Here is a 26,092-nt window from a genome sequence, read left to right as displayed (position 1 = left end):
TTTTGAATTTCGCGCTTTTTTTCTTTCAGTTTTGACAGAAGAAACCACGTGCTATTTTTATTCTGAATAAAGTGTGTAGTGTTTATTTAATATTTGGACAGTGATATTTAAAATAACTTTTATGTAATTAGTTTCTGTTAAAAAACAGTTTTTTTTATTGTTCAAAAGTGTATGAAGAATTTTTGCTGATGCTGATGCTGATTATTGGTAAGTGATTTTTAATTTATTTTTGTATATATTTTTTGGTCTTAACCTTGTAGTAATAAATACTTGGGATTTGGTATTTTATTTCTGCAACTTGTTATTAAAATTTACAATAAGTTTCACAATTTTGTTTAGCAGTAAACGAGTACAAGAATAATTTCAAAAAAATAATTTCCACGTCGAAAATTAATCATTTTTACAATAATGCACAGAAAAATGTCCAAAAAATGATTTAACAGAGTTTAATTTAAATAATTATTTTCAACAATAATTTCCACATTTTTAAGTAACAGAACAAAAATTTCCAGTTTTTAATTTTGATATTTTACTCTCTACTATCAACGTCCAAAATTATTATTAATTTTTATAAAAACTTTTATATACAAGGCCAGATGAAAAACTTTTTTTTTAAACAAAAAAATAATTATTTAATAAATTAATCATTTTATGGAGTATTCAAATATCCACGGATTTTTTTAAACAAAGTTTTGGCCGATATATATATTCAAATATTCAAAAATACATTTTTAAGAACTTTTTTTTGAAAATGTCATACAAAAACTACTCAATATTTTCTCAATTTTTTAAACAAAGTTTTGGCCGTTTTCTATATTCAAATATTCAAAGATATCTATCCACGGATTTTTTTAAACAAAGTTTTGGCCGTTTTATATATTCAAATTTTGGAAGAAACAATTTTAAGAACTTTTTTTTTTGAAAATGTTATAAAAAAACTACTGAATTTTTTCTCAAATTCCTTTTTTTATTTGAAAATAGAATCCTTACGGTTAAGATTGAAATACTTTCAAATAAAAAAAGAAATTTGAGAAAATATTCAGTAGTATTTCTTATAACATTTTCATAAAAAAGTTATTCGTGAATCCTTTACAAAAAAATGCTTTGCAAAATGTCTATACACAGTAAATAATTATTTTTGCTTATAAATTCCACATTATTATAACAAATTTAGTAAGAAAATAACAAAATCAAGTATTTAATTTTGTAAAATTATCAATAATTTTCATAGTCATTTTGATATACAAAAATCGTCTTCACAAAATACCTAAACACAGTCTAAGTAATTTAAATAATTTTAATCGAATAATTAATTAAAACTAATTATATTGATATACCTAAATAAAAAGGCACTTTTACTAATACAAGTTTTCGACATATTTAAATATTATAATAACTACTTTAATAGCTATCACATTTAACTAGTTTCTAAAACAGTATTAAAATATATTTATATATAAAATATAATAAATTTAATAAAAAAATCAGTGAATTGTAAATATTAATTTTACAGATTTTTATTTAAATTTTCTAAAACATATTGCAATTCATTACATTTATAATAATATTTTAGATTATTGAAAAAAAATCAGTTAAAAATTTGTAAAAATTCCTTTTATAATTTGTTTGGGTAAATTATACCAAAAATTTTTCCACAAGAGCGCTATTTATTTTTATCAATAATATTATAAATAATTATAACTTGTTTATAATAAATTATAATATTATACTTATATTGATAGGGACTACAAATAGGCACATTTTGATGAAACTTAGTTACCTAGTTTATTATTGTCTATTGAATTTTATATAAATCACAAAAGAATATTTTGTGTAAATTTGTTCCTAACAAGAACTATGTTTCACTTGTACTAAGTCTTTCCTTGTTTTTCTAAATCACATATTGACTTCCCACAATTTGATCTGGTTGTCGATGACCTCCTGGAACCATTTCTTTTTGGCAGGGTCCTTAAAAACAGGGGTCAGGGCCCTAAGGTCTAATTGTAATAAGGCTTCGTTCCCTAACATTCCATCGAGAGTGTTGAGGAGAGCCGTGTCTTTGTGTAATTTTAAAAGACTAGCATATCTGAAAAAAAATTAAATATATATATATATATATATATATATATATATATATTTAAACTAGATGACCCAACAGACGTATTATTTAAGATATCCAAAAGTGCATCTCAAACTTCTCCTAATTGATATCGTAAGGGCCGAATTGTATGTATTTGTAGGTAGTTTGTGCAAAAATTGTTAATAACTCGAAATATTGTTAAAGAATTAATTAAATTTAGTATTTGTTATTATAATACACATATTAGGGAATGACATACTAAAATTTTGAGGTCGTACGTTCTGAGGATCTCTTTAAATAAATTATTTTGCTCAGAAATCAAAGCATCAGACAAAGATTATGGGGTAGTTTGTGCAGAAAATTGTCAATAACTCGAAATATTGTTAAAGAACTGATTAAATTTAGTATTTGTTATTATAATATACATATTAGGGAATAATATACTAAAACTTTGAGGTCGTACGTTCTGAGGAGCTCTTTAAATAAATTATTTTGCTCAGAATTATAAGTGTTATACAAAGATTATGGGGTATATTGTATAGTAAATTGTTAATAACTCAAAATATTGTTAATGAACTGATTAAATTTAGTATTTGTTATTATAATATACATATTATAGAATAATATACTAAAATTTTGAGGTCGTACGTTCTGAGGAGCTTTTTAAATAAATTATTTTGTTAAGAAATATAAGTGTTAGACAAAGATTATGGGATGATTTGTGCAGAAAATTGTTAATAACTCGAAATATTGTTAAAGAACTGATTAAATTTAGTATTTGTTATTATAATATACATATTATAGAATAATATACTAAAATTTTGAGATCGTACGTTCTGAGGAGCTCTTTAAATAAATTATTTTGCTCAAAAATCTAAGCATCAACCAAAGATTATGGGGTAGTTTGTGCAGAAAATCGTTAATAACTCGAAATATTGTTAAAGAACTAATTAAATTTAGTATTTGTTATTATAATATACATATTAGGGAATAATATACTAAAATTTTGAGGTCGTACGTTCTGAGGAGCTCTTTAAATAAATTATTTTGCTCAGAAATCTAAGCATCAGACAAAGATTATGGGGTAGTTTGTGCAGAAATTGTTAATAACTCGAAATATTGTTAAAGAACTAATTAAATTTAGTATTTGTTATTATAATATACATATCAGGGACTAATATACTAAAATTTTGAGGTCATACTTTCTGAGGAGCTCTTTAAATAAATTATTTTGCTCAAAAATCTAAGCATCAACCAAAGATTATGGGGTAGTTTGTGCAAAAAACTATTAATAACTCGAAATATTGGAGAAGTATTTTTACATACATATATGTTTTAATATTGTCTAGGTTCATAAGTAAATTGAAATGTTTGGCAGATACAGTTTTCATTCATTTTGCAATTTTTCCTATTTATTTCTACAATATTACTATATTTTCGTAATCACATCCCTTATTAATTTATTAAATGTTGTATAAAATGTATTAATGTATAAAAGCTTACTAAATTGGAATATAACTAGCTACTTCTTATTAAATTATATCTCAATATTTATATTTGAACTATAAGAATATATATTGATTAAAATCATTTTATACAAATAGGGCTTCTATGAGAACTGACTTAAATTTTCAGTAACGGTTGAAAATATTATATTAAAATAGCCATTCCCTTGCATTGTAGCATCAAATTAAAATTAATTGTTATTACAGAAATTGTATCAATATATAAAATAATAATAAATGAAAAAAATCGAAGAGATCGTCTATTAATCACGTGATCGATTTTTAAGGAGTTTTCTCTACTTTCGTGGTGACATTTGAAATTAACCCTTTTTCCCTGTCTAACATTATGCATATTATTAGTACCTAGAAAAATTAGAAAATTTTTGTTTTTTTTTAAATTTTTGATTTTTTTTTAAATCAGGTAAAAAAATAAATACACGTGATATTTTACTAGACTCCCTCTTTTCCACATAATCTTTTGAAATTTTTTATTGTCGAACTTCAGAAATATTTATCAAAATCCGAATAATCGCTCAGAAGGAGTATATTTGCATACATCAATACAGAAGAATTTTATATATAAGACATATGTATATCAGGGTGGTCCTTAATATAGACATTTTCGAATGTCCTTGCTCTCAAGGGTTAAATATGGTTCCAAATTGATAAAAAAACAATTCTCTGAAAGCTTTAGCTCAATATTATCTTTTAGATAGAGCTTCAATATATATTTTTATTTACCTGAATATATAATACTGTACTCCCAATTTGGAATTGGCCCACTGTTCCACAGTCTTGTTGCCACTGGCACATTTTATGGCACCCATGTGTTCAACATACCACGGCGAAAAATAGTTCAGCAACTCCAAACTTGTTAAATTCAAAACACCTTGAGTTTTCAACCTTTGCTTGATTTGTAAAAATTTACTTCTGCTATAAACAAACACCTAAAAATAAAATATTAATAATAAATTACCTTTACCAAGAAAACATTTTTTAGACAAGATAGATATTACAGCTGTTCAAAGAATGAGATTATATCGCGAGCGAAAAGATAGAAAAAATACAAGCAGTCAATGAATGCATGTTAATTTTAACTACATGAATTTCTTCAAATACAATTATCATATGATGAGTGAAGTTGCGAAAACAATATTTGCTTAGGCGTTATTTAACATAATCCACTATGTGAACGAATACTATGGAATTTATTAATCATAAATTACTTTATTTCTCTAATAAAGGTTTAAGTCCTAAATGCTAATTACAATGACAAACCGATCATGTCACATTTGAAGTATGACTTCAACTACTTTATTGTTTTTAAATATTACACATATTTTTAATGCTATTATAAATATATAATTTATAATTTATCATTATATAAATGTGTTTCATCTATCTTTTTACCTGGTACAAAGAGTTTCCAGTAGAATACGATGCAACATAATGCGATCCGTATTTTTTAATAAAATCGGCAGTTCCAGCGAAGTCTCCGGGTTTTAGGGTTTTTGCGCCGTCGGCTACGGCGTCCTCGAGGGCCACGCTTGGGGGCACCGGGCCTGCCAGGGCCGCACTGTGGGCGTATTTAGATACACGGACTAGGACGTAACAGTGGTCGCCGTGGACGAAGGACGAATTTATACCTAGATAGAAAAAGTAGGAATAATTAATATTATTTAAACGATAATATTGTGCTAAGTACGTGCCACAATGTTTATTCCGAATGGACTCCTAAACTGCTGAACTAATTTCAAATTTGATTTACGAAGATCTCGAATTGTAATCGAAATATTAGTTTATTGATAATTTTAATTAATTTTGTCATGGAAAATACGTGAAAAAGAAATTAATTTATAATTTACCTCAAAAATCAAATCTTTAGTTCAAATGTTTCAAATTGTTGCATGGAATATGTTTTTTTTGTTTCCATCCGACGTTGAGTTCTGGGATACCCGGTATATATGTATATATATATATATATATATATATAATCTATTATAATTTACCTAAATTTCTGGCTGTAGTATCAGGTAACCAGCCTGCTGTAAAAGCCCTCCAAGGTTTGTCTAACCTTTCAAATGCAAAATCCCTGGAAAAAATTAAAAATAAAGAAAATATGAGTTAAAATCGTTTATTATTGTCATTAGATTTTGCATATATACATTAATTAATTAAAAAAATTGAAATGATATGTATATTCATTATGTAAGTTTCGACGCTGTATGTGTGTCATCATTTAGCAAGTTAACCAAATCACAAATTTAAACAGATTGTTTAAGGAAAAATAAAAATTGTGAATAAAATAAAAAATTAAAAGTTGAATAATAAAATTATGCAGTTGGTCACGTGACTTTGAATTTTTTAAATCGATTTACAATTTTGCGATCGCGTGACTAACTCCATAATTTTATCATCACTTATATTTTATTATTTTATTGTTTTATTTAAAAATTTTGTTCTTTTTTCGTTAAAAAAAGTGTTTAAATTTGCTTGTGTGCTTTTTCTGGTACGAATTTATTAACTGGGTGAATGATGACACACATACAGTGTCGAAACGTACATAATTAATTCTACATTCATTAGGACATTTTTTGCATTTCTTTAAATACGTTGGAAATTTTTCTCCGGCTACTAAAATTTGTTTACATTAGATAAAAACTAGATAAAATTTAGTACAAGCTGTTGTTCATAATTACATGATGACATTTTGAATATAATTTATCGAAATAGTTGTTTTCTAGTAGCAATATATGATTTTTGGACAGGTTTTTAACATTTTTTGTAATAACTTGAAAATTGTTCCTGGGTCACTTTAATTATATCTATGTCAGTAAAATCTACATAAAATTTACTAAAATTCAGTAAAAACTGTTATATACATTTATTAACTAGATAAATTATGACACAGATACAGAACCGAACCGTTCAAAATAAATGTTAAATTATTTAGTGCTTTACATAACATAAATAAAAAACAAAAATTTCTTTTAAAAAATTGTTTTACAAGCCATACGTTTCGGCTAAAAATAAAATTTTAAAATAAAACTATTGAGATTGAGAAATTATACAGAATAGGAGTACTTTTTATTTTATTTTCACTAAATAAAGGCTAGTATTATAGCCGCAATGTATGAATTGTAGAACAACTTCCTAAAGAAACTTGTTATTTATTCATTTTAAGCCCGATTATTAGAATTTGTTTCAAAAAAGTTAACAGAAACCACAGTGCTGAAACAATTAATGGCATTTCAATGTATTTGTATCGGAAAATTTGCTTCGAGATACGGTGGTTACGGAACAAATTGGGCTCAATTAGCAGAGTATCACTATAAAATTATAACATAATGTAATAAATAAATAAATAAATATATAAAATATATATATATATATATATATATATACGAGTATATATATAAATATATGCTATCTTAATTTGAAGCACCTATCTTAAAGTTTACAATTGACTTATGAAATTATCTTAAGAAATTAATCAAGCAGTCGACATACACTAAATATACCTAAAATTGAAAAGTTGACATTACACTAATGACTTCTTTCATTTTATCTCGTGTAATAAAATAACACAACTAGCTTATAATAACCGCGTAGTAAAACAACACACTCCAACTAATCTTCGACTATTACTCCTTTATTACCTAAAATAAGCCTGCAGCAACTGCCTCAGATTATCACAGAACTCCATATGAAAATCACCCCTGAACCCCACTGTGTCGTCCTGCTTCCTTCCCTGATCGCCTATCATGTTGACCCCGCGGAAGACGCTTACCGTCGGCTCCCTGAACAGCCAGTCGGTGTCGTTCCTCGGCACCACTCGCATAGATATACTCAAGTAACCGTAGCGGACGAACACGTTGACGGCGCGACCGAGGCCTAGCTGAGATTCGCCGGTGGTGGTAGTGGTCGAGGAGCCCGAGAAGGCGTTCGTGGCGAGGAGCAGACAGGCTAGGGCGGTTGTTAGGCCGAATCGAACGTCTAAGGGGGGGGAGATAATTGATTAGTGAAAATATTATATTAGATTTATAGAATAATTTATTTATTTATTTATTTATTTATTTAAATATAGAGCCCACAGATTTCTCCAAGAGGACTCAAAAATACAATTATTTTACATAATGAATAACAATTAAAATATATACAAAATTACAATATATAGTTAGTAACATAAAATGCTTAACATAAAATTACATATAATGCAGAATGTAACAATATTATTTATAAACATAATAAGATAAAATAATGAGATATTTGAAAAGAAAATAAAAAGGTTAACTTGTGCAGATGGAGATTATTTGATTAGGTGAAGTGTTGTGAATATCTATTTCATTATTAATTATGTTAAAGTTAGAGGACATAAGTAAAATAGGCGAATTTAAGAGAGAATTAGATTTAGGAGTAGGATAATTGAAAAATAATTGTAAACGCGTAGATAGCCTTGGAACATTAAAGGATAGTTGATTAAGAATAAGAGGACAGTCTATAGAATTATTGCAAAGTTTAAATAAAAACATAATTGTACAGATAAATCGACGTGAGGCAAGGGAAGGAATACCAAATTCTTTTAGTAAAGTGTTGTGGTCAAAGCCACGTTCAGGGCAAAATTTTATATGTTTTATATTAAAGGTATTTCAGAAATTTTCTATCGCATCAGAGTTATTGATTTCATGAGGATACCAAATAATCGAACCATATTCTAATTTTGAACGTACAATAGAATAGTACATGCAAAGAAGTGCATTGGTAGATTTAAATTGTTTACAATTTCTCAGTATTAAACCTAAAGATTTATGTGCTCTATTACAAATATCAGTTATATGATCCGTGAAAAACAAACCAGAATCAAATAGAACTCCTAAATCTGAAATTTTATTACATCTATCAATGCTGGTGTTAGAAATTTTATCATAACATCTAGTAAAAACTTTTATATACACTTGTATATTGAAATTTTGAGTAATTTGTCGTTGAAATGCGGACTTTAGTATTTTGATATTTAGCAATATGTGATTATAGAACATTTTTTTACATTTCCTTCAATACTTGGAAATTTTGCCTGGGCCATTCTAACATATCTATATCAGTAAAAACTACATGAAATTTACTAAAATTGAGTATAAACTTACATATACACTTGTATATTGAAATTTTGAGTAATTCATTGTTGAAATGCGGACCTTAGGATTTCCATAATCAGCAATATGTGACAGTAATTAATTTCCTAGCGTATATGTGTGAAATTTTTTTTGGCATCCTTTTAATAATTAACCCTCCGTCGGTCGGCGTAGTCTGGCCAGACTTTTTTCGACTTCAATTTAAAAAAAAAATACTTCTAGTAATCCTATCGACTTGAAATTTCTTGACTTTTCCTAAAATTTCATTAGCTGTCGATCAATTAAATCAGGACGAAAAAATGTACAGAAGGATAATTATAAGGATATTAATTTTTTTATACTTCGAACGGTCGGAAAGGTCTGTCTAGACCACCCATACATTTTGTATGAAATTGCTTTTTGATATGTGTAAACCAGTATTTTGTCTTTTTTCATGGTATTTTCTATTCAAACTGTTGTATATATTTTTTGCTATGTGTTGTAACATGAATGTTAGTATTTTCATGACGAGAGTTCATTGAAACCCTACCAAAATTATTGGTAATCGCAAACACTGAAAATCGGATGAGTAGTGCACACATTATTAACAATTTTTTTACCCGTATTGCGTTCGAAATTTTTTTTGGCAAACCTGTAGTGAAATTATATTTTCACTTTGAGTTTTACAGCTCATTTCAAAGGCGACGCACCTCATTTCGTTTTCATTTGAATTTCACATTCATTTCAAAGGCTCCGAAAAAGAATAAATATTGTTTTTTATTGATATAAAACAGAAAAATTAACAAAAAAGCCACGATTTTTTATATTTCTTGATTTTTTTTTATATAATATAATATATAATATTTTTATTATAAGCAAACTCAACACATGCAAAAGACGGTACGAAAAAGAAAAAATCAAAACTATAAATATTTACTACTAATAATCGTTAATATATATGACACCAAAAACTCATTTATCCCATATAAATGCATGTAAAATGAATGGTGGTTCAGCCAGACCTTTCCGACCGTTCGAAGGTGAAAAAATATCCGACCGACGGAGGGTTAAATTAAATTGAAGTTAAATAATTTTGAATTGTCTTTATTGCAGCATACGTTTTGAGTTTTATTTTGATTCATTTTTAGTACATATATTTATTAAATTATTTTTATTTATTATCAGATTTATAGTAATCTGTAAATCTATTTAACATACGCCCCTAAATATATATATATATATATATATTTATATATATATACAGGATGTCCCAGAAAACAACGTCAAGCTGAAATGGGGTGATAGTATTGATCATAACTATCATGACAAAAAATCATAAATAAAATCACACGTGATTTGAAAATGATGAGCTTTTAAGTGCAACCTAGAGCTTTCGTGTAAATATGTTTCGATTAGTATGGTTAATTTTCACTAATTTTGTTCTATAAACTTTGAAATCGTAACCATGAATAAAATGTCTAGGATCACAAGAATTAACGCCTTAAATTGAAGATTTTTAAAATTGATCGACTTTGAGAGGCCCTCCTTTAAAAAAAATACACTATTTTAACACTTTAAAAGTGTATTGGCAAGTATCAGCCAAATTTGGCACATTTAATCAGAATTGTAAAATGGTAATATACTAGCAAAAAATTAAACTCTAAATTAAATTGTTTCACATTTATTAAATAATATTCGTGCTCGGTTTATTTCATTTTCAGTATAATGTAAATTAATAAATTTAGTTTTTTTTTTATTTTATTTTATTTGGCCCTTAATAATAAATTTAGTTAAATATGATTACATTATTTGTCAAAGAATCTGTATACAAGAATTATATTATTATATTATCAATAATTTTTATATTTTTTTCTTAGCATTATACATTTTGTATTGATTTTGTGTAAAAATAAAAATTAATATATAAATGAAAATATTTAATTCATATATTTATTAGATTTTTCATAATAGGTCGAATAGGATGGATGTTATTTTTAAATAATTTATATATTAATTCCAATTAGTTAACACGAATATTTAAAATTACTTTGTTTAATTAGTGTGATGTTTGTCTTTTAAATGAATTTGTGTGTTTTATCCACTGAAGATGAGTCAAATTAGGACTCGAAACGTCTAGAGGTCTATTAAAAATGTTTTAAAACACAAATAAGTTTTTTTTAACTTCCCGAAGGAGAAGTTTATGTTTTCATCAAAAAATCCGATTCGCTAATTTTATGTTTTCTCGACGTTTCAAGCCATTCTGAATCGAATGAGACCAAATTTGGAAAAAGTATGTGTGTGTGTGTGTGTGTGTGTGTGTGTATGTGAACAGATTTTTTGCCGTAAATCGACGTTTTCTCCAAAACCGATGGACCGATTTTAAAAATTTAAAAGCCGATCGATGTATCTCGATGAGGACTATCTTTTCCGAGTTTTGTGCAGCGATCGGCCGGGCCGTTTCTTTGTAAATTGCAGAAAAGTGAAAAAATTTTCGTCCACCTTTTAGCCCGCAATTCTGAATCGATTCTGAAAATTCAAAAATCATTCGATAGATATTGGTTGGGAATCGTGCTGATTAGTTTTTGGTAAAGATCGGCCGGGCCGTTTTCTTGTAATAAAGTTGTTAAAAAAAAAATTTCGACGATTTTTATGATTATTTTTTTGACGGTAGATACCATAGTCTTCTAGATCATACTAAAATATTACGGCCCTACGACAAATGGTTCAGCTTTAAAAATTCGTCAAAGTTTGCAAAAATTGGTATCGTTTTTTTGGCATTTGTCAAAATTAGACTTTTGATCGACGTTTTCTCAAAAACGCCTGAGCCGATTTTAGAAATTTAAAAACTATTTGATGTATTTTGGTGAGGACTATCGTTTGTCAGTTTTGTGTGACGATCTGCCAAGCCGTTTCTTTGCAATTTGAAAAAAAGTGTTAAACTTTTCGTCCACATTTAAGCTCATCCTACCGAACCGATTCTGAAAAATCAAAAACTGTTCGAAAGATATTAGTTGGGAATGACACTGATTAGTTTTAGGTGAAAATCTACCGAGCCGTTTTCTTGTAATTAACTGTTGAAAAAAAGTGTTAAACTTTTCGTCCACATTTAAGCTCATCCTACCGAACCGATTCTGAAAAATCAAAAACTGTTCAAAAGATATTAGTTGGGAATGGTACTGATTAATTTTAGGTGAAAATCTACCGAGCCGTTTTCTTGTAATTAACAGTTGAAAAAAAAATTAAGCCGATTTTTATGGAACTTTTTTTGGCGATATACATCATGGTCTTATAGAACTTACTGCAATATTACGGCATTACGACAAGTAGTTAAATTTAAAAAAAATTTAAACATATCGGGAAGTTCATGTAACTTGCCTCAAGGCTAAATACCAAACCAACTAGTTCTATTATTTGTATGCACGCTTGTGAAAAACATTTTTTTTATATGTATTCATATATATATATATATATATATATATATATATATATATATATATATATATATATATATATATAATTTTTGTCAAGAGGATGATCTTAAAAGATAAATAAAAATAATATATTGTTAAAATAAATGAAACAACCATTTAAAAAAAATATAAATCGACAAAAAATTAAAATTCATTAAAAATGACTATAAGCTAGATTTATTTACCTGATTGACTACTCTGAATGCATGTTTCCTCATTTTTTATCATTATAATATTTTAGTTTTAATAAAAAGTTTTTTGTTGAACTTCTAACTAAGATCGTGCTTCTTCATAATTAGTGAAAAAAGTGCAAATCCTGAACCGATTTTAAAAATTCAAAAAATCGAAAGTCGAAAGACACTTGTTGGGAATTATTCTAATTAATAAGTTTTTGGTAATGTATTAAATATTAAAAAAACTATTTGACGTTTTTAATTAAAATGAAAGCTGGAAATAATTATTATGATGTAAGCGATAAAATAAATAAATATATTATTTACGTGTTTGGGAACTTCTTGCAACTGGCCTTAAGGTATAATGCCACTTGCACCTAGTTTCTATAGTTTGCTTCAAGTACATAAAATTTCAAAACATATATTAATTAACCAATAATAATACATTACCATCTAAAATATATATACTTCCCAGTTATTTAATTTGCATTTAATTTTATTACATATAAACAAACGTTGTATAAAAAAGTAAATGATGCATAAACATTAAATACTCAATGTGGTTTTTCTACCTCATTTAAATATTTATTATATTGTTTGACGTCACCAAAATGCCAAAATTGCAAAAAAATATTTTTCCAAACTATGCCAATGTAAATTCATTTGTCTTTCAGGATTTATGATGATATTAAATTCATTTGATTTGAAGTGAATGGAATTGTTTTGTGGGCTTGACATATTTGGATTTATGCAGATTTAAATTTGAATATTTAGTAACAATGTATGAATGAATTACTCGTTTCTTATTTTATGTTTCGACGTCACAAGAATATAGAGATTTTTATATTTGTGTGTGAGTACAGACGTTTTTTCCCTTGAATTAATTCTTTTCTTGCAACGAAAGTCTTTATTGAAAACAAGAGATCAACGTTCTTGTTCATTGATACGGAACCGCAAAATTCGATTAAAAAACCATGAAAAAACCATTCTGACAGATTGATATGCAAATTGTGGGAAATTCCTTCTTATTAGACATTGCAGGCACGTGTTTTTATTTGAAGAGTGAATTAATTTATATGGACTGAGTATTAATTGAGAAACTAATTATAAAAAAGTAATTATATATATTTATATACATATATAATTGTCAGTTTAGAGGCCAATTACCTTTAATTTGATTCCATATGAGTTAGATAGGGAGAAACTAGATAAAATTTACTACGAATCCATGCCAACAGCTATATACACTCCGATATATATATATATATATATATATATATATATATATATATATATATATATAAAGCGAGAGGTTTTTCTTCAGATGGTGAAATAATATGATAAAAATTGTTTCTTGGGCATCCATCCAATAATTAAAAAAACTGTTTTAATGCAAAATGTTTTAATTAAGAGAACATACGTTTCGGGTCCAGATTTGACCCATCTTCAGTGCATACAAATAAATTTAAAAAAAATATAACACAAAGAACAACACAAAATTGCAACGAAAAAATAAGTATGGAATAAAAAATTGAAAAAACATCAAGTTATGAAATTTTTTGAAAGTTGTAAAAATTAAAATAAATAATATGTTTTATTATAAAAAAGCTTATTCCAAAAGCACATCTTGTTAGTTTGGAGACAGAGTTACGTGTGTCAAAACAATTTTTATCATATATATATATATATATATATATATATGTATATATATATATATATATATATAAATATATAATTGTCAGTTTAGAGGCCAATTACCTTTAATTTGATTCCATATGACGCGGAAACTATCCTAAATTAAAATAATAATTTGCTTCAGACAAAATATTTAAAACAATTTTTTATCGAAACTTTTTAAGTATTCTAGTACCTCTGTATGTTTCATATTTTTTTTCAATTTATTTTAATATTTCTTCTACTAATATTTCATTCCTAAGTAAGTCGTTTCAATTTGTTCTACACGCAAAACTGTTGTAATTAATTGAATTTGAAGAAAAAAACATAATCGCGTGATGGCATTATATACAACTATAAGAAATAACAACATTTTTATTATATATTTCAATTACAATTCACAAGTCGTGTGACTCGAATATATTACACGTAAACATAATAATAAAAGCGTTTCAACACACTATATAAAAATATATATGTGAAGTAAAATAATCATACACTAATGATTTGGTATGATTAATTGGTAGAAATGAGAACTGAACATAATACGCTTTCAGTTTCTCAAAATTCTTATTTTTTTATCAAGTTGATGAGTTGATTATTTAATTAAAATCACGATTGCATACAATTTTCAACCTTGTTTTAATCAAATTAATAAATCATTGCAAGTGCACATATATACAATGGGTCTCTTTGAGAACGTGCGAGCGATTTTCCCATCAAGAAGAAGCATTTGCTTCCAGTTGCATTGCAATAACAACAATTTATTTGATTTATTTATTTTATAAAACTGCAGCTGGTAGTAGTAAAAGATAACTGTAGTAAAAGATAACGTAGTAAAGATACTTCATTTCTTCAAAAAAAAAATTAGAGTAAAAAAGCATATTTTGTTGTCTATTCATATTAAGTGGAAATTTATGTCGTTGTAAATCTATAAAAGCATTATTTTATTGTAATGTACATACATTGATCTGACTGAATTTTAGTAAATTTAGTAAATTTTATTTAGATTTGGCTATTGTAAGCAAATTATATTGACCAAAATGAAAATTTAAAGTTATTTGAAGAAAAGCAAAAAATGTCTTAAATCCACACAAAATACTAAAGTCCTTATTTCAACGATGAATAACTCAAAATTTTAATATACAAGTGTATTTAATTTTTTTTACTAGATTTTAGAAAATTTTATCTAGATTTTAATAATGTAAATATTAGGTTGTCAAATATCTCCCTTCCGCTTTTTTGCTCTTGGTTTATAATAAAAAAAGGCGGAAGGGAGATATTTGACAACCTAATATAATAAAAATTTTTGAATGAAAATTTATTTAATAATATTGCTAATTATGATAATACTCAAGTCCGCCTTTCAACTGCGAATTATTCAAAATTTCAATATAGAAGTATATACAAAAAATCCTACCAGAATTTAGTAAATTTTACCTAGTTTCTACTGATTTATTATTATTATTATTATTATTATTATTATTATCTTACTATTTCTATTATTGTTATTGTGTTATATTTTATTATTTTTCTAGTATTCTTTTATTATTCAGAAATGTTGTTTATATTATTTAATAATTTTATTTTTATTATTATTTGCTTATATTTTATATCAAATCAAATTACGGATATTATTTCCATGTAAATTTTATCCTTTGCACTTTTATTTATTTAAATTTGTTATTATTTATTATATATATTACTAGATGTTAATAATTTAACAGTTGTAATAATTATTGAAATTAAAAAAAAAAGTTTCTACTGATATCAATATATTAGAATGCCCTGGATGAAAATTTCAAGTTATTTGAAAAAATATTAAAAAATGTCCACAATTCACATATTGCTAATTATGAAAATATTCAAGTCACCACTTTAACTTAAAATTATTCAAAACTTCAATATAAAAGTATATAATAAGTAAGTATATAATTTTTTTACAAGACTTTAGTAAATTTTATATAGTTTTCATTGATGTTAACAAATTAGAGTGTCCCGAATGAATATTTTAAGTTATTTGAAAAAATGTAAAAAAATATCCACAATACCCATATTCTTAAGCAAGAAATTGTCAAGAAATTTATTAGTCTTGGATCATAACAAGAAACAAGATAATTATTTGTTTTATTAATATATAAACCATCAGACCTATAATATGTAATATAGTCTGATTTTTCATCATTTTTTAACATATTTTTTTTAATATTACTGAAATCGTATATTGAATTCTAATTTTTAACTAGTTTCATATGTATTTATCATATATTAATTACTATATGAATATTGATTTTTGTTTAAAATCTATTTATTTTAGGGGCACTTCGTGCCTTGTGCTTTAACCTGGATCGACGCGTCGTTTCAGGTTAAAGAATATCGCACTTTTACGCGAAAGCCGGACTTAGCAAAATTGTTGTATTTATGAATATTGGCTTGTTATTTCAAAATTTTGATAGGTTTTTGAAAATATCATCTTTTAGTAAATGATTTAATGATTTACTTGCAACTTTGTAGAGTGTTAGCAATTAATTCAGAGGATTTAGAAAAAAATGTTAAAATTGATTATCTCTATATTATGATCTAGTTTGTCTATACGTATTATTTAAAATTTTAATATGCAAGTGTATATAACAAGATTTACCAGATGTTAGTAAACTAATAGGTTGTCAAATATCTCCCTTCCGCCTTTTTGTATTATAAACCAAGAGCAAAAAAGCGGAAGGGAGATATTTGACAACCTAATATATCTAGATTTTACTGATGTGAAAAAAATATTTTATTTGAGAGTAAAATTAAAAGTTATTTGACAAAATATAAAATAAATGTACTAAATCCGTAAATTATGGAAATGCTAAAGTCTGCATTTCAACTACGATTTGTACAAAAATTCAACATGCATGTGTATTTAAAAGTTTTCAATAGATTTTAGAAAATTTTGTCTGGTTTTTACTAATGTAAACAAACTATAATATCAAAAAAATATCAAAATTTAAAGTTCTTTAAAAAAATGTAAAAAAAATGTCCAAAATCCACATAGCTAATTATGAAAATACTTAAGTCCGCATTTCAATCTACGATTTGTTCAAAATTCCAATATCGAAGTATATAAAAAAGTCTACAGCCGTTTTTAGTAAATTTTATCTAGTTTTCACTAATGTGAGCAAAATTTAGTAGCCGGAGTAAAATTTCCAAGGTATTTGAAGAAATGCAAAAAAAAATGTCCTTGGTATCAGGGCAAACAAATACTTTGCGTTGTATTGCTCTTACGTATTGTTAGGCAAACAAATAAATATTTTATTATTTTATTACTATATCTTACAAATCGTTTACCAGCTCTTTTACTCCAAGTATAATATTAATGTGCTATTGGCCTTGTAACACATGATCTTCTATCGCGGAATAACATCATAATTGCAAAAAATGATTTGCAAATATTAACGACAAGGGCGCGTGCTGGCCGATAATGAATAATACAAATTCACACTTTTGCTTCGGTATAAATTAAGTTATCTAATTTTATTATATATTTTAGATATGGCAGAATTTTTTAGTGTTCAGTCAACCTATATAATAGATCGATATATAGATCGATAACAGGTATTGCAAACAGCTACGCAAATAGTACAAAAAATATTACGACACATTAGAATAGATACATGGAAATACCAAGGAGATGTAAGACGAATTTTTACAAAAACATAAAATTAATTTTTTTTATTATTTTAGTATTTTATGTATCGTTTTACAAAGAAATCTCATATTGTATCCAGTAGTGTCTATATTATTAAGTTCAATGCCAAACGAGTCTTGGTGTTGTGTTTGTGAGGGACTTTCACGTGTTACGACATTTATTAATAAAACCGGGCAAGAGCTGTTATGACATGACACGACATGACATGACATCAATTCGAAATGATTCAACAACGGATAGGTCAAGTTGGAAAATAATAATAATAATAAACAAACATCCCATATTATATTAACAGAAATTAGACCTTAATGATTCCTTTGACTATGAGGGTTTATCCTATGACTCTATGTTGTTTTACTGACTTTTTGAATGATGTGTTTTTATTTGTAAATGGCAACCCAAATGCATTGTCTTATCTGTATGTGATGAATTTAACTCTAAAGAATTTAATTTAGTTTAAATATTTAATTTTATTTTTTTTAACAATTTCTGTAATACTGATGTGGATTTTATTATATACCGATTGATGCAGAAATGGCAAAGGGATATTTCCAGTTGAAAACATGTTGCTTTGTATATTTTCAAGTTTTTATTTTCATTTTTTTATATTTTTCTTAAGCAAATTATAATGACCAAAATGAAAATTAAAAATTATCAGAAGGAAAGCTAAAAATGTCCTAAATCCACATAATACTAAAGTCTGCATTTCAACGACGAATTACTCAAAATTTCAATATACAAGTGTATATAAATTTTCTTACTAGATTTTATTAAATTTTATTGATATAAATAAATTAAAATGTCCGAAATGAAAATTTTAAGTTATTTGAAAAAATGTAAAAAAAATGTCCAAAATTCACATATTGCTTGTTATGAAAATAGTAAAGTCCGCGCTTCAACTTGAAATTATTCAAAAATTTGATATGAAAGTGTATATAAATTTTTTACAAGATTTTAGTAAATTTTATCTATTTTTTCTCAAATTAACAAATTAGTTGCTTTGTATATTTTCAACTTTTTTTTCATTTCATTAAAAAATAGCTATCGGAATACTGTAAGATTTTATAAGCCAAAATTACATAAATTAGAGGAAAAAAAAACAAAGTTAGAATAAAAGAAAAATTAATAATTTAAAGTCCACTCCATGGAGAGAAGTCTAGTGTTTTAATTTTAAAGTAAAAACCGCATTTCTGTGTATAAAAATTATTAAAATTTTGCCTGATCTTAAATTATTATTCCTTGTACAAAAAATTATTTAAATTTTGTCTGATCTTAAATTATTATTCCTTGTATAAAAAATTATTTAAATTTTGTCTGATCTTAAATTATTATTTCTTGTATAAAAAATTATTTAAATTTTGTCTGATCTAAAATCATTATTCCTTGTATAAAAAAATATTTAAATTTTGTCTGATCTTAAATTATTATTCCTTGTATAAAAAAATATTGAAATTTTGTCTGATCTGAAATTATTATTTCTCGTATAAAAAATTATTTAAATTTCATCTGATCTTAAATTATTATTTCTTGTATGAAAAATTATTTAAAATTTGTCTGATCTCAAATTATTATTCCTTATATAAAACATTATTTAAATTTTGTCTGATCTTAAATTATTATTCCTTTTAATCAATTATATTAAATTATTTTCTTTACAAGGATGTGCATTTTCCATTTTTACACCAATATCAGTTTCTCAGTATTTTTGCAAGTAATGTGGTAAAATTATTTCTTATGTCATCAAAAATTACCTCATTCATTCACCAAGTATGAACTTGAATTTTCTACACAATGTGTGATATAATTAAACATAAATAATTATCTTATTATTAAGTAATATTTATATGTTTACTGTAATAATTATATAATTTCTGTCTGAGAAATCAGTGCGTATTAAGTTGCAATATTAGGGATTTTTGTAAAAAATGTTTTATGAAATGTATTGGATAATATAAACTTGTGGATTAGACTTAGATAGAAAGTTTTTGTGAGTTACTATATTTACTTTGTATTAATTGCAAATCTTAATTGATTACTTTCTAAGAATGATTTATTCAGTAGGTATATATGATAAATATTTATATATATATATATATATATATATATATATATGTATATATATATATATACAATACATTATTCCTTTATTTTGGCCCAGAAGTTCACGCATACATAATTTAGAAATTTGTTAAGAAAAAAATAGTTGAAACATTGAAAAATTTCAACAAGTTCCAATCGAACGATTTTAAAAGTTTAAATGCGATTATCAAGAAAAATCGATTGTTGGTTCATTAAACACAAAGATTTCACAAAAAAACTAAAAAAAATCGGATTTAAAATGAATTAGTTGAGAGAATAAAGGAAATATGCTTTCTATAAACTTTAGGGAATTATTAGGAAAAATGAGAGAACGTTTTGTAATACTTTTGCAACTAATATTTTTAGTGCCATTACACGAAATAAATTGTTTTGTTTCAAAATTAATTCCAAAATTTCTTAAAAAATATGATACTTTGGAGTAGAGCTCTATCTCTTATGAAAAATATTATAATATGGTATATATTTAAATATTATAGACTAAATATATTTAAAAATTCGTGGACCTTCTATATAATAGTTAACCATAAACCAAAATTAACTGTTTCATGTGATTTTTATTCACTAAATTATTTAGCAAAATTTCAATAATTTTTAAGTATATTTCATTATTCAAAAAGCTTGTGTAAAACTTTCCATTTCCTTTCCAAGGTGAGATATTTATTATTATAACAATGAAATTATTATTCAGATTTTATGGTTGTAATAAATCTTTACAGATGTTATAAAAATACAAATCAAAGTATTTTTTTATTTTATTATTTTAAACATAGCGATTCATGATTTATTGTTAAAATATTTTTATGGGCATATTGAGGAATAATATAATAAATTGAGAGCTTTATATATATATATATATATATATATATATGTATATATAGATTTATTATATTATCTTATCAAGTAATCAATTTATTTTTCTAATTACTCAGTAATAATTGCATTTTAATCACAAATCAACCTTTCTAAGTATAAATTGCAATCTAATACTAAATTATCAAACCTCTTTAGATAAAATTATTATATTTATATATTTATTGTGAATTTCATGTACTTTTTACTACAAAAATAGAAAAACCACAAAGAATTTTTCAAGTTATATGAAGAAAAGTAGAAAAAAGTCTAGAATCCTTTTGTTATCAATTTGCAAATTGCGCGTTGCAACTGGTTTTACTTGAAATTTTTGTATGAAATTATATAAAACAGTTTATGCTAAAGCATAGAAAATTTTATATAGTTTCCACATAACTAAAAAAAATTAAAATACTCAAACTTTTTGTATGAGATTATATAAAACAGTTTATAGTAAAGTATAGTAAATTTTATCTACTTTCCACTAAACTAAAATAATAGAACAAAATTTTCAAGTTTTATAATAAAAATGTAAAATAGTATCCGGAATCCATATATTAGCAATGGGTAGAATACATTATTATACTAAGTTTCTTTGGAAGAAAATACTAGAATGAATAGAGCAGAGTTTTTTTTCAGATAAATTAAATTTTTTATTTAAAATTGCTTTATCATAAAAATAGCTCTTTAGTGAATCTTAAATTTTTATCTATTTTTTCTTTCGTTACTATTTTTTCTTACAATATATAATTTTTATGATAACAAAATAGTGATTTTAAGTAGTTCTAAGTACTAACACTTGATATTGTGGATTTATCTATCGATTAAACCAGTTTTATATATTTGGTATAAGTCCAAAGATCGCATAATTTTTTTTCACCAGTACTTCAAGCCTATCAAACTTTGATTATCTCAAGTATCTATTACTATATTAAAACGTTATTTCCAAAGATGAAAAAGCGCTGATAAAATCAGTGCACTTTCTATTCGCCTAAGTCTATATAACTATTATATTATATTATAAAGTTGACATAATACCAAAAGAGATAGGAGGCGATTTGCCCGCATTTCCTGTACTATGTAATATGCAAGTGTAACAACGATTATAAAAAGGTAAAATTACATTATCCGTTACATATTTAGAGAAGGATGTTGTGAAAATATTAATAGATAATAGATTGATTTTATTAACCAGTTGCATAGATTTAAGAGACATAACAAATTAAAGTCGATTGCCAAAATGCGGATTCTAGACATTTTTTACATTTATGCATATAACTTGAAAATTTCGCTTCGGGCACTTAATTTTTTTTTGTTTAATAGAAACTAAATAAAATTTACTATATTTTACCATAAACTGTTGTATATACTTTGGAATATTATTTTGGTGGAATATTAGGAATTTTATATATTCTGCATTCTCTTGGTAATTATGGATTCAAGACATTATTTTACTTTTTATCATATAACTTGAAAAGTTATTTCCGGGCACTCTACTTTTTTTTTAGCTTAGAAGGAACTAGATATAATTTACTATAATATATATATATATATATATATATATATATATATAATCTATGTCATCTGTCGTGTTACGATCACCATAAAAACAATATCGTAACATTTCAGACCTCATTAATATGTATGATATAATTTTCTTATATGCATACAAAAGTATTTGTGCCACTAAAATCGTATTAGGCATCCGACAACTTTTTTTTCTCTTAAATATCAACATGCAATAATTTATTTTTATACGGCCACATGACATTTATGATTTATTTAAAAATCGAGTCTGATTTCTATACAATAGAGTAGAGTTAGAAAAATGGTAAAGTTTGACTCTATAATACAAAATAAATTAATTCGTGAACGTATCACAATTTTTTCTATATACATATTAAATTTGTAAAATAGACTTAATTTTCTATATACTTAAAATTGTGAAAAAAATCGATCAAAATAATATAGATAATTTTGGGAGCATTTAAATTAATTATTGATGTATCCATATTATATGTTAAAGAATTTTTATAGGTGTCCGGGTTTATTTATATCTGTTAATTTGTTTCTTCACATAAGTCGTTGTTATTTGATTTCAATGTATAAAATCACCTTTTAATTAATAAATGAAGCCATCAAAGGCCATCAATATAATCGATTACGACATTCTAAAAATCATTCATTATTCATGAGTAACATTTATATAAGGTCTTCACATAAATTACAGATAACGGATTAATAATAATAAATATTGTAATTGTCTAAATTGAAAAAATATTTTCCATTTCCACATTGTAAAACATAAATATTTTCCACATAAAATTTGATGATTTTATAAATTTAATTTTGACTTAAAAGTATTTTAAATAATAGATTAAAAAAATATCGCTGATTTTTGCTTGATTACTTACCAAATATTTTTTAGTATGTTAATTTATTGTCTTCCATCTCAATTTCAAATTTACAAATAATATTTCAAATTTAATTAATTACAGATAACGGTTTAGTAATGATAAATATTGTAATCGTCTAAAGTACAAATATATTTTCCATTTTCACATTTTACTAATTTCTCTCATTTTTGGAATATGATGATTTTATTAATTTAGTTCTGACTTAAAAGTATTTTAAAAAATAGATTAATTTAAGTATTGCTGATTTTTGCTCGATTACATTCTAAATATTTATGTTATATATTATATATATAAGTATGTTAATTATTATATATTATAAGTATGTTAATTTATTGTCTTGTGCATATCAATTTTAAATTTAAATGTTTTTTGTAGTACTGACGATTGTTTCATATTTTTTAAGGTAGACATTTAGCCAGATTAATTTACAATAACATTCTTAAATATTTAATTAAAATTCTAAATACATTTTTATATATTTTTTAGGTGTTAGACGTCAAAATTGTGACGTAAATCTAGTTTTTATAACCAGTTTGATTCAGATACTAATTATGTTATTATACAAATCATAATAAATTAACTGTTATAATAAATTTATTCATCATTTCTAAAATACGCACGAGTTTTCACAAATACATTTTTAATAATAATTATAATTCGAAATATATTATTAACTCGATTATAGAAGATTTTAGACGTCAAAATTGAGATATAAATCGAGTTTTAAGATCCAGTTTGATTCAGAAATAAATTATGTTATTATAATAATTATAATAAAATTAATAACTCCACTTTTTTGCTATTTATCTATATGTAACATGACATATCTTTATATTTTATCATGATATTACTATGATGACAAATCAATATAATATCTTGTTAAAGAATTTCTTGTAATGCTGAATAGTGAAATTTTTTTTCTAATCTTTTTTATGACCTAAGAAAATGAATTATAAGTTAAATCGATTAAATAGATTTAATGCATAAATTTAATTTAAAATCCTTATATATAGATGTAAGTTATATGAGATGAAATTTATAGTAAAGATAATGGTGTAAAATGAAGAACAAATGCATATTTCTTACTAAATATTAAAGGATAATTTCAATTTTTTAAAAAAATATTTTTTTAAATATAATTTAAATCCATTAACTCAAAATCAGATAAAATTCATTATAATTTTTTTTATAAAATATTTATTTTGAATGAAATTAATTAAAACCCGTTATGAAAATAAATATAATTATATTTGTATGTATTCAAGAAAATATATTCTCTTTTATTATTTAAAATAAGATTAGACTAATATGTGATAGTTTTATGTTTGTTCCGTAATCGAAAAATATGAAATTTTATGATTAAAACTGATCATAAATATAAATAGGATTATTTTTATAGATATTCAAAAGAAAAATATTTTTTCTTGGAAGTCACAAGTTTTCATTGAATACTTACGTAGTATGTAAATCCATATATGTTTGTACAATTGTATGGAAATCATTAGTTTTCTATGATAATTTTGGATATTTTTATATTTAGTTATCATAAGATAAATAATTATAATTTTATGTAATATAAAAATTGAGAATATTTTCTATGGAAACTAATTTTGAAGCAAATTGGGTAATTATACCAATTAAACAGTCTTAAAGTAGTTTTTTAAATCACTTTTTATAGGCCTATAATATTTTAAGGGGTACTAGTAAAATTGATTTTCTTGTACGTTGATATTTAATTATTCAGAAAAAAATCTTTTTGGGAAAAATTATTTTCTAGCTGTGGTTCGAAAAAATTCCCCATGAAACCAGAATTTCAAAGTATAGCAATTAATTCGTTTATATACAGATTGATTAAATGCCAACATTAGAATTAATTGATTTGTTAATTTAATTACTAATTTATTTATTTTAAAATATTTTTTCTTTTAATTCCAGATGAAGATGCATTGTTAAAATTTGATGCACTTCAGCTGTTCTGGGGAAAATCAAACTTAAGGTAGGATTTTTCTTATTATATATATATATATATATATATATATATATATATATATTATGCAATTTTGTCCAATTATAAAAGATGTTATTATTCATTAAAATAATTATAATTCTTGCATGTTTTGTATAAATTATGCATTTGACCTTCTATGGTCAAGATCGGTTTCATGAACAAACCAGAGTACAGGAAGAACAATTCTTGGAAAAATGATTATTTTTATTAATAATATGAATAAATAACAATAACTCTTCAGTTAAAAGTCGAACACAATTGATAAAACAATACCTAAAATAAAATAACATTATAATAAGTAATAAATGTGCTTATAAAATTATTACTTATTTAATTAAATCCACTTGGCGTTTTCCCCAAAATTGTATCAACCCATTACTCTACATTTTTATAAAAAAAAACTGGGTAATTTATTATTCACAGGTGCGACTTAAGATACAAGGTCTTAAGAAATTTAAAATTAAAACTAATTACATAACCTAAAAAAATCTCTATTTACATGTAAGCAATTTAAATACACACTAGTAAGCAGAAAATATCAGGACATATTTTTGCCATAATAATTGAGTCAATTTTTTTTAATATTTTTAATTACAATCTGTCACACATAGTACATTCAGTAATTGTTTTGACTCCAGTTATGACTAATTAACTATACTCGAGGAGATTTCTATAGAGACAAAAATATTAGTAGTAAAAGCTTACTTTTTAATTATTTTTGTTTAACAATGTTTTTAATTTTTCCAATTGTACACATTTGCTTACTGAAGTAAATAGTATTATTTAACGATACCAGATGTTATAATTTATAATTATCAATCAAAATCTAATCGGAATATGACTCAGCCTTACCCTACTTCAATTTTTACCTATAATTGATACTAGGAACGTAGTGACTTTTTATGCATTTAATATCTGATACCTTCGACACCATTTATAAAATTATATAATTTTATCAATAATATGGTTCTTTAGTGTTGTATTTTCTTGGTTTTTTAACACAATAAAATTTAT

General features: G+C 24.7%; 1 protein-coding gene across 1 annotated transcript in view; it reads right to left on the bottom strand.

Annotated features, from left to right (window-relative positions):
* Nucleotides 1-1,896: 1,896 nt before the first annotated feature.
* Nucleotides 1,897-26,092, bottom strand: part of LOC113373319 (torso-like protein) — a 49,373-nt gene continuing 25,177 nt past the window's right edge. Inside the window, exons 3-7 of the mRNA XM_026613627.1 lie at nt 7,245-7,581; nt 5,595-5,677; nt 4,996-5,231; nt 4,327-4,532; nt 1,897-2,086 (exon numbers count right to left, since the gene is read on the bottom strand). Coding sequence (XP_026469412.1) covers nt 1,897-2,086; nt 4,327-4,532; nt 4,996-5,231; nt 5,595-5,677; nt 7,245-7,581 — 1,052 coding nt within the window. The remainder of the gene's footprint in view (nt 2,087-4,326; nt 4,533-4,995; nt 5,232-5,594; nt 5,678-7,244; nt 7,582-26,092) is intronic.

This window comes from Ctenocephalides felis, unplaced genomic scaffold (assembly GCF_003426905.1).
Source record: "Ctenocephalides felis isolate EL2017-DRISC unplaced genomic scaffold, ASM342690v1 CF-g0.4_SCAFFOLD_01604, whole genome shotgun sequence".
Classification (NCBI taxonomy): Eukaryota; Metazoa; Arthropoda; class Insecta; order Siphonaptera; family Pulicidae; genus Ctenocephalides; species Ctenocephalides felis.
This window is presented reverse-complemented; position numbering and strand designations above follow the sequence as displayed.